Raw genomic sequence first — 10,856 nt, 5'->3', positions numbered from 1 at the left:
AAGACACTGCAACATGTGAAAATCATTATATTCATGTATAGACACAAACGTTAAAGCTAGCAACTGAATAAAAAAAACTTTCAAAAATTTCGCTTTAAAAAAAAGCTACTGTAAATACTCAAATGTATTAGAAGTATGTTTATATCAGAAATGTTTTCCAGAGAGTGTCATTACCCTATTTCTATTCTTGTTAAAACAGTATGTTATTTGTTAAAACAATACCAGGCACTGTCTGAAACCTATGATATCAAGACAAAAATAATCTCATTTTTCTTTTTTTTTTTTTTTTTAAAGATTTATTTATTTATGTATACAAGCACTGGGTACAGTCAGAAACATGGGAGGGTGAGAGAATTCACCAGAGCCAGAGCAGGGAGCAGAGCAGGCAGAAGGACCGAAGTACACTGCTGAGGGGAGCAGCGGGCACAGCAGGAGAGGTCTGCGCGCCATGTGGGACCCTAATCCGGTGGCCGGGGAGCAGCCGGGGATCGAACCAGCGCTGCAGAGGCTGCGGGCAGCTTTGCAACCCAGCGCTCAACCGCTGCGCCACCGGGGAGGCCCTAATCTCATTTTTCTTGAGGCACTTTTCTAACATATTTACAGCTATGATTAGATAGATACTGAAAAATTAAAAATAATATTATTGCTTTAGAAAGGAAGAGCATTTTACATTTTCTTTTCCTAAAGAAGTATTCTGCATGAAAACGCAGGTAAATAAGGATGTGAGGAGCTATTCCTGCTCATTTCACATACAAAAAATATGCTATCATGATAGCATCAAATAAAAATATTATTTATATTTTGATTCAACTATATATTCCAACCATAGCAGTTCTGTAATACGAGATGAGCTGAAGAGGCTCTAAGCTAATAATAAAAACCATGACTTAGCGCAATGCTGCAAAAACAATCATTCTTATATATGGTTTCATATATTTATAGCTAATACTTTGTCAACTTGCTTATCAGAAAGTGACAGCATTCTGAATTATTTTTAACAAACTCTCGATTGATTTTTTGGGAAGATGTAAATAGATCCCTTTTGGTGGAAGTGAAGACACAGGAGGGGCAGGAAGCCTGGAGAATGATGAGAGAGGTGGGAGAGGAGCCAATCTCAGGAAGGCCTTGTGTGCCTGGCCAGACCTGACTCTGGGTGCTTGAGAAAGCCTTTGAATAATCTTAACAGATTTAATAGAAGAGCCTAAATTAGAGATTCTCAACATTTGTTGCATCTGAGATCCCTCCGAGAGTCTGAAAAAAGCTTTTGTCGCCACTAATTTTTATTTAAGCACATGAACATACCCACAAAAGGAGGGAACTAGACTGGAGACAGGATAACTATTGGATGGATGCGGCCTCTTTGGCCCGAGCGTGAGTGGGTCTAGGCACACTACAGTTGTGGGGCAGGGTGAGCACTGGGATAATGAGCTGGAGAGGTAGGTAAGGACCAGGGCCACACAGAGGGCAATCAGGGAGTTACTAAGCAGGCAGATTTATATTTACATATGCAGCTTCGAATGAGGCCTGTCCAGTAGAATTAGTCACACATTTTGAAGAATTGTCATTATTAATAAAGATTTTTCATTGCTTCCAAAAAAGCCATTTGAAAGTACTTGCAAAATACAAGAATGTTTTGCTTTTCACATCTATGTCATTCCTGAGTTTGGAGAACACATGTCAAATTGTCTGAATCTATTCAGCTCCTGAGTTTCAGATAATGCGTAGTGAAAAATCAGACCACAAAGTATTCATTTAAAAAAATAATAGGGCCTCCCCTGGTGGCACAGCAGTTGAGTGCTGGTCTCGAAGCTGCCCGCAGCCTCTGCAGAGGCTGTTCGATCCCCGGCTGCCAGGCGAGGGTCCCACATGGCGTGACAGACCTCTCCTGCTGTGCCCGCTGCTCCCCTCAGCAGTGTATTTTGTTGGTCTGCCTGTTCTGCTCCCCACTCTGGCTCCAGTGAATTCTCTCACCCTCCCACACTTCTGACTGTAACCAGTGCTTATATAAATAAATAAATAAATCCTCTTTAAAAAAATTAAACAAACAAACAAATAAATAAAGACATGAATATGCCAAAATTCAGAGAATAAGAGTATGGACGGTGAGGGACACCTGTATTCAGGGTTTGAGATCCTTGGTTGAACAACCAGGAGTAGAAAAACTGGCTCCCTTCTGGATTAAGAGTAATTTATTCTACTTAAAGTGATAGCTAAATAAGCCTGGATCTGGATGTATCAGCCAATTCTCTATTTTGGGCAGGGTCCATTCAGTTTTATTGCCTCAAATGAAATAAAACATTACCAAGTGAGACATTTGTAATATCTGCAAACTATACTGATATATCTCAATACCCATAACCTTCCTTTATATTACTAAACACCTTAATTCCATCCTAAACTTAAACAATTAAAATCATTATTTAATGTAAGTTGACAACTGTGGCTAAATTTTCTAACACATACCCATTCTGACAAGATGCTTAAAGATCTACTTAAGAAATAAACAAAAGGAAAGTTGTTTGGGTTTCACACAAACAGGAAATTACCTGGGTGACTATCTGGCCACTTGGCAAATCCGCCTACGAGGCGATCCTGAGTTGATAAGATGTAATTTCTATTTTTCTCAAAGTTAGTGTATTGGAAAATTTTCAGAAGCTGAAATGACATAACAAATATCAGTTTACTGACATAAAACATTCACATCGACCTGTGGCTTAATTTTCAGATATTGTATCAGTTAAATATGCTTTCCTCCACCTAATAATGTCAGAGCAAGCCTCTATGGAAGTGAGCACTGAAAATTAGTCAACCACATTATCATCTTTCTAAAATCATGTTTTCAAATCTACTGTCCTTTTCTTGATAACTCACCACTTCCTGCTTTTGAATCATGCCCAACTAACCTCTCTGCACCACTTTTAGCTAGGTTCAAAATGCAAATGCTGCATTCACAATAGTCAAATGGTGGAAACAACTCAAGTATCTAACCAAAGGAGAATAAAAGGAGAAGCAAAATGGAGTGACTGTGTGTGTATAAGATTGTGCTAGTCACAAAAATAAATGAAATTGTGATCTATGCTACAGCATGGATGGACCTTGAGATCATCATGCAAAGGGAACGAAGTCAGACATAGATTACATGATTCGCCTATGTGATGTACCTAGAATATGCAAACTCAGAGACCGGGGTTCCAGGGGTTGGAGGTAGGGGAGGGTAAGGAGCTACTGTTTAATGAATACAGAGTTTAGCCTGAAGGCGATGAGAAGGCTTGGGGTACACCAGATAGTACTGATGGCAATACAACATTGTGAATATAATTGATTTCACCAAATTATACACTTACAAATAATTAAAGTGATAAATATTACATGTGTTCTACTGACATTAAAAAAAAAAAAGCTGATGGGAAAAATCAGGTTTGACAACTCGGGAACCTTTGATCAGAGACATCCACAGATAATGTGCCACTTGATGTGATGCTATGGGAAACACACATCATCACTGACATTGCATCAGTTAAATATGATATTTAATGAAATACTTAATGAAAATAAGAAATATTGGATGGTTTTTTAGATGTTATAATGATGCTATACTTCTTTTTTTTTTTAAGTTGTTTTTCTCTAGCAATTACACTGAAGAATTTCCAAATAGTTAGAAAAATTATAAAGGTGCTCCTGAGAAATGGCCCTACAAGTGAGGAAAAGGTGGCTATTCCCTGCATTTTAAGTCATTCTGTTTTCTGAATTTATTTCCACCATATGTATACATTTTGTTTAAGAGAGGATATTATGCATAAGATAAACAAGGACTTTGGTTAGATTTCAGAAAAACCAGAAACTAGGTGATAAAACTTGAGGATATTTAGTGACTAATTATGGAATCAGGTAGTGCAGATGGGGAAAACATTCGAGCCTAACAATAAGTTTCAGAAACTTTAGACAAATAAATGAAAAATAGAAAACCTTTAAAAAGTTTTAAAGGAATGACTCATGGTTTATCTTTTGAGATTAACATCTTCCCCTAAACCTTTACTGGTATCATGTTCAGACAGAGACTTGCTCTAGAGGGATTACTGTCAGTTTCAGTTAACAAGTCTTTTACAACCTTATACCTACTTCCTCACCTGGGTTCTGGGTCATTTGAGTTTTGTAAGAATGGAAAATTTCAAGTGGCACAACAGATAGCTTAATTCTATGGAAAAATCACTCATTTTTCCAGATGAGCATGAAAAATGAAGCCATCTAAAGCTAACAATATATAATGAATGTCACAAAGATCAAATTCTTCAAGCAGTTTATATTATCCTGCAAGTATAGTTGCTCATTTTCATTATTTCTCTTACCTTTAGAGTTGCTCCCACCCAAAAAGAATAACAGGTGTCCACAGGTTTATTAGGTCTTCCATGGTAACCATTTTGTTGTCTCATTATACACCACCTCTTTATCCTGTTCAATTCTTTTTCTGAAAAAACTTCTTCCAGTTTACCCATCAGACAAAGTGATGCAATGCCACAAAAAGTTGATCCTCCTGTTAATGAAAACCACACAATAATTTAAGCTTCAAATTAGATACCTAGGGAAATATTATAAAGCAGTTGGAGAGGAAAGTTAAATAATTGTAGAAAATAGTAAAATAAAGGTAATTTAAAAATAACCACTACACTTGGAAGAAGAATTTGAAATAAGTTAAAGCTATAATAAACATCTTAATGATAAAGAAAAGTGACATGCAGGAAGATTAAGGGACTTCAAAATACATCATTATGGGCCTCGTTGGTGGCGCAGAAGTTTAAGACGCAACCTATGAAGCTGTCCACAGCCACTGCAGCACGAGTTCGATCCCCGGCTGGCCAGGGAGCAACCCACATGGCACAGCAGACCTCTCCTGACTCACCTGCTGCTCCCCTCAGCAATGTATATCTGTCAGTCTGCCTGTTCTGTTCCCCTCTCTGTCTCTGGTGAATCCTCTCACCCTCCACCTCTGGCCTGCACCCTGGTTCTTGTATGCATGAATAAATAAATACTTTTAAAAAGTATAGTAGTATGCTGTTTATTAACTGAGGTTTCATTTGCCTGAAGCTACAGACTAATCTTTACATATAACATAAACAAACCAGAAGCTGATATGTGGATAAGGTATTTAGTCAGCTTAAGAAAATGAAGGGAGAAAAGTTTGAGTGAGGGGAGAGAGCATGTGTGTGCAGGGGATGGGGGGAGTAGTTGAGGAAGAAAGGGAAGAAAACTGTATCCGAAATGCCCAGTGAGTATCACACTCAGAGTAGTAGAATGAATAATGCCCCCTATCCCCACCCAATACGCAGACTTTAATCCCTGGCATATGTGAAGCTACCTTACATGGCAAAAGGCACTTTGTAAATGTGATGATCTTGGAGTTATGACTGGAGGTGAGACGGACAGAATGTCCTGGATCACCTGGGCGGTTCCTAACTGCAACCACAAGTGTTCCTACAGGTGGGCAACGGAGGGATATTAAACTACAGAAAGAGGAGGCAATGCGCCCCTTGGAATGATGAGCAGCAAGGCAAGGAATGGCAGCAGCCACTAACAGCCAGAAGAGGCAAAGAAACAGATTTTCTCCTGGAGCCCACAGAAGGAACCAGCCCTGCTCACACCTTGTTCTCAGCTCGTAACATGCAATTCAGGCTTTTGGCCTGTAAGAACTGTAAGAGGATTATTTTGGGCTGTTCCAAACCCCTAGATTTGCGATAAAATATTACAGGAGCATGAGGAAATAAAATACTTACAAAGGCAATTACTTTCCTCAGGAATATAAAGTCAGTATTTTGCCACAAAGGAAAAGAAATACTTTCCACTGATACTACGGTTGTCAGCGTCAAACCATTTTAAAATATTTACATTTTCAATTTATTACAACTTTAGTGATTTTTGTTAATTTCAACTATTTGAATGGATTGTTCTTAATATGCCCTATATTGTAAATTTTCTTTTTTTAAAAAGATTTATTTATTTATTTATTTTTTATGGAGTCATATTTATTTATTTATTTGTTTGTTTGTTTGTTTTGTTTATACATGCACTGGGTACAGGCAGAAGCGCGGGAGGGTGAGAGGATTCACCAGAGCCAGAGCGGGGAGCAGAGCAGGCAGAAGGACCGAAGTACACTGCTGAGGGGAGCAGCGGGCGGCAGGAGAGGTCTGCGCGCCATGTGGGACCCTCCTCCGGTGGCGGGGTAGCAGCTGGGGATCGAACCGGCGCTGCAGAGGCAGCGGGCAGCTTCGCAACCCAGCGCTCAACCGCTGCGCCACTGGGGAGGCCCAAGATTTATTTATTTATACAAGCACTGGGTACAGTTACAAGCGCGGGAGGGTGAGAGAATTCACCAGAGCCAGAGCGGGGAACAGAACAGGCAGACTGATGAAGTACATTGCTGAGGGGAGCAGTGGGCGTGGCAGGAGAGGTCTGCACGCCATGTGGGACCCTCGCAGGCGGCCGGGGATCAAACCGGCACTGCAGAGGCTGCGGGCAGCTTTGCAACCCAGGGCTTAACCGCTGCGCCACTGGGGAGGCCCTGTAAATTTTCTTTTGGGGTTACAAATCTTACATGTATTCTCTGGAAAATGAAAAGTGAGTCCTTCCAGAAAACCCAAAGCAGCTATCACATTAAAATGGTTACTATCAGCACACACTATTTAACACTCAGAATTTCCCCCAATTAATTGGGAGATCTATGTTAGCTATCACTATGACTATGACATAAAGTAAAATAGGCTTACCACAATCTTTCAGAATTAATTTCTATTAAGCAACTATTAATTTCAATTTCTCTTTCATGATAACCTGATCATAACTTCAGATATTATTATCTCATTAAACAGAAAGCCTTAACAGACAGTATGTAATCTTTAGCTACCAGAAAGTAAGATGAGCCACTGGGCTTCCCCTGATGGCGCAGGCAGTTGAGCGCTGCGTTGTGAGGCTGTCTCTGCAGTGCTGGTTTGATCCTGGCTGGCAGGCAAGGGACCCACATGGCACGGCAGACCTCTCCTGTCTCGCCCGCTGCTCCCTTCAGCAGTGTATTTTGTCAGTCTGCCTGTTCTGTTCACCGTTCTGTCTCTCACCCTCCCTCACTTCTGGCCTATACCCCAGTTCTTGTATAAATAAATAAATAAAATCTTAAAAAAAAATGCTTGAAAGGACTTTTTAAAAAGAAAAAAAAAGAAGAGGCATTGATTGTTTCTCCTAATTACTTGTGAGAATTAAGGCAAACTGGAACAATTCAAACTAAAAATACTCTTAATTTTACCTATCTCACCAGACTTTGAAGATAACTTCTGAACTTTATTTGAGCACAGAGTAGCCAAAGAAAATGTAATACAAAGTCTATGCTTTTTGGAGCAAAGAAAGTTTGTTCAATAAATGGTGCTGGGAAAACTGGGTCGCTACATGCAAAAGAATGAAGCTTGACCACTACCTCACACCATACACAAAAATCAACTCAAAATGGATTAAAGAACTAGACATAAGACCTGAAACCATAAAATACATAGAAGGAAATATAGGCGAAACACTACGGGATTTGCACATCAAAGACATCTTTACAGACACATCACCCAAAGCAGTGATAGTGAAGAGAAAGATAAACAGCTGGGACTACATCAAATTAAAGAGCTTCTGCACAGCAAAAGAGACAATAACAAAAACAAAGAGAAACCCCACCAACTGGGAGAACATTTTTGCACCCAACACTAATGATAAAGGACTGATCACAAAAATCTGCAAAGAGCTGATGAGACTCAGCAACAACAAAGAAAATAATCCAGTCAAAAAATGGGCAGAAGAGCTAAAAAGAAACTTCTCTGAAGAGGAAATGCAAATGGCCAACAGACATATGAAAAAATGTTCAACATCACTTGTAATCAGGGAAATGCAAATCAAAACTACCATGAGATACCATCTCACACCAGTGAGAATGGCACATATTAAAAAAACTAGCAACAACAAATGTTGGCGAGGATGTGGAGAAAAAGGAACTCTTGTGCACTGTTGGTGGGAGTGCAAACTGGTCCAACCACTATGGAGAGCTGTGTGGAGATTTCTGGACCTACTAAACATAGAGCTTCCATATGATCCAGCAATTCCACTCCTAGGTATTTACCCAAAGGACACAGAAACATCAATTCCAAAGAGCACCTGCACTCCTATGTTTATAGCAGCACTGTTTACAATAGCTAAGCTTTGGAAACAACCCAAATGCCCAAAAATAGATGACTGGATCAAGAAGATGTGGTACATATATACCATGGAATATTACTCAGCATTCAAAAAAGATAAACACATGCAATTTGCAGCAACATGGATGGCACTGGAAGGGATCATGCTCAGCGAAATAAGCCAAAAAGAAAAAGAAAAATACCGGATGGTCTCACTCATAGCAGGAATCTAGAAAACTTAAATAAGGGACCAGGAAAATGAATATAAGAAAGTGAAAATCAAAATCAACAAAAAACTATGAACCAGAGACACTTTTTGGGGGGTGGGGGGCGGGAGGGGAAGGATTGGGGTCAGAATGGGGCGTTTGCAATTGTATGGGGGAATATAAAAATAAAATTTAATATTAAAAAAAAAAAAAAAAAAAAAAAACAAAGTCTATGCTTTAAGCCAAAATCCACTGATCAACATTTACCTGAGAGGTTCTAAAAAAACTAGTTTGGAAAACCTGGATTAAAAGCAGTATGTTAGAAGATTGTTAAGAGGAGACATCGGAACAGCAAGGAAAGGCAGGTTAACATCTTGAAGACAGGACATTAAGAACCCCTATGAAAAAGGAACCACAGAACTCTCTCTAGTAGACTATCCTTTGTGGAGGGCGGCCCTCTGGTCATAACAATTAATGTGCTTCAGTCTCTACTCCACTCAGTATATGATATCCACTCTCCACAAAAACACGTTGCAAAGAACTAAGCAAAACCAGCACGTCATCAAGAAGCCAATCAAACAACAGGAAAAGATGAAATGTAATACACAAAATATAATCCAGTCCTAATGACTATGTTAAGGTCTTTTGTACAAAAGGTGGACAATTAAGCATGATCACTGATTGGGTAATTGGAGCAGAATTGACACAGCAGAGAAAAATATCCGTGAACTTGAGACAGGTGAAACTGAAATTATACAAACAGAAGTTGAAGGCTGAAAAGAAAACTTGGGGAGAAAATGACCAGAGCAGTTTAGAACTCTGATAAAAATTAAATTATCTAAATTATATGTCATGGGAGACCCAGGTAAACAAAGAGAAGGGGGAGAAAGAAACTTCTGAACAATTACAGCACAAATTTTTCCAAAGTTATTTATATAACTTGGATAATCCTAAAAAAAATATGTCCCCCAAAACTCTCCCACCAAAACTATCAAGTGAGTTTAGCAAGATAAATAAAGTTAATATTCAAAGTCAATTATACTACTATATGGTACCAGTAAGCAGAAATAAAAATAAAATAAAAATACTACTCCCAAAGGCATTAATACATGAAAAAGGTAAAATCTTCCAAAAATACAAGATTTATACATATGCTGAAAATGAAACACTGATGAAGTAAATCAAAGAAGTCGTAATAAAAGAAGAGATACTCACACCTTCATGGAAGGTTCAATACAGAAGAAACTCGATATTATTAAAAATGTCAATTCCCCTGAAACTAAGCCAATCCATTCAACACATCTACAATTGAATGTAAATAGAATTTTGGGGGTGAGGGGGTGTAAGCCAAAAGGATGAGTCTAAGATTTATAAGGATATTATAATAAAAACACAAAAGGAAAACCATCCAATTCATAAGTGAATATGAATATAAAAACTCATTGATACTCGAAAGTATTCATTTCTTTATTTACTGATCTCTTGTAAGATATGTTTTGTAGGTGAAGAAAATGAAGTCCAGAGAACTATATTACTTAGAGACACACAAGTAATAAGACTGACAGTTAAATCAGAAAGCCTGATATCAGATACCTCACTAAACCACATCAAAGTGTTCAACTCCATCATGGTGAACCTCTGAGCTTACAGCACGATTTATAAAACGACATTTGTAACCATGCAAAGAGACTTAAGAGTTAGTATTTGAAAATAAATCAAATGTTTGTAAAATCTGTAAAATGACTTTTTAAAGGACAGCTTCTTTTGGTTATACAATTAAAATAATATCTGTAAAAAATAATGTCCTTTTGAGGGATAATTAAAAAGTCAATGATTCCTATGACCTTCATAAAACTTTAAGAATATCATACCCTTTCATTAACATACAACATATGAATTGTTTCTCATAATAAATAATGACAGAAACTCATCAGGAAAAGGTTGTGTTCATCATGCTTCGGTTGAAGGAGGTATAAAAATGCCCTCTATTGAAGGCATACGATTGTGACAGAGTAGTAAGGCACGCAGGCAGAGAATGAATTCCCTCTGGAATTGCTAAGTTCACCACCTGAAGTGACACACATACATCAGTTACAGGGATGATCCCCGTACAGAAGACCTCAGGGACGAGGTAGCCCAGCTGGAGGGCAGCGGCAGAGGTCTGCTCTTTACTGACCGGCCTTGGCTCTCCATGTGGGATAAAGGGGGTGCTCTGTCTCTAGTTCCATATACTGTAATTTACTTATAGTTCAATGGACTTAGTTAAAAGTTAACCTGTTTTTCCCATAGGGTTTTAATTAAAACTTAAGCCCACAGCAGGGGCAGGAGCAGCGATCCACCAGACTCACCATTCACAGGGACGTGTTGGCTTCCCAAATGGCCCTACAAGATCTCCCCGACCCCTCTCCGCCACCTGTGTCAGAGGCTGTCCAGTGACTTCTCCCGGATCCTACAA

General features: G+C 38.8%; 1 protein-coding gene across 1 annotated transcript in view; it reads right to left on the bottom strand.

The window, feature by feature from the left end:
* PGGT1B (protein geranylgeranyltransferase type I subunit beta) overlaps positions 1–10,856 on the bottom strand; it is a 39,553-nt gene that overhangs the window by 7,132 nt on the left and 21,565 nt on the right. The window contains exons 7-8 of the mRNA XM_037509494.2: positions 4,347–4,531; positions 2,547–2,655 (exon numbers count right to left, since the gene is read on the bottom strand). Coding sequence (XP_037365391.1) covers positions 2,547–2,655; positions 4,347–4,531 — 294 coding nt within the window. The remainder of the gene's footprint in view (positions 1–2,546; positions 2,656–4,346; positions 4,532–10,856) is intronic.

The sequence above is a fragment of the Talpa occidentalis genome, unplaced genomic scaffold, assembly GCF_014898055.3.
Source record: "Talpa occidentalis isolate TD23 unplaced genomic scaffold, MPIMG_talOcc4v2.1 talOcc4.13, whole genome shotgun sequence".
Taxonomy (NCBI): domain Eukaryota; kingdom Metazoa; phylum Chordata; class Mammalia; order Eulipotyphla; family Talpidae; genus Talpa; species Talpa occidentalis.
Note: the sequence above shows the minus strand (reverse complement) of the source record. Positions and strands in the feature narration are given on the sequence as shown.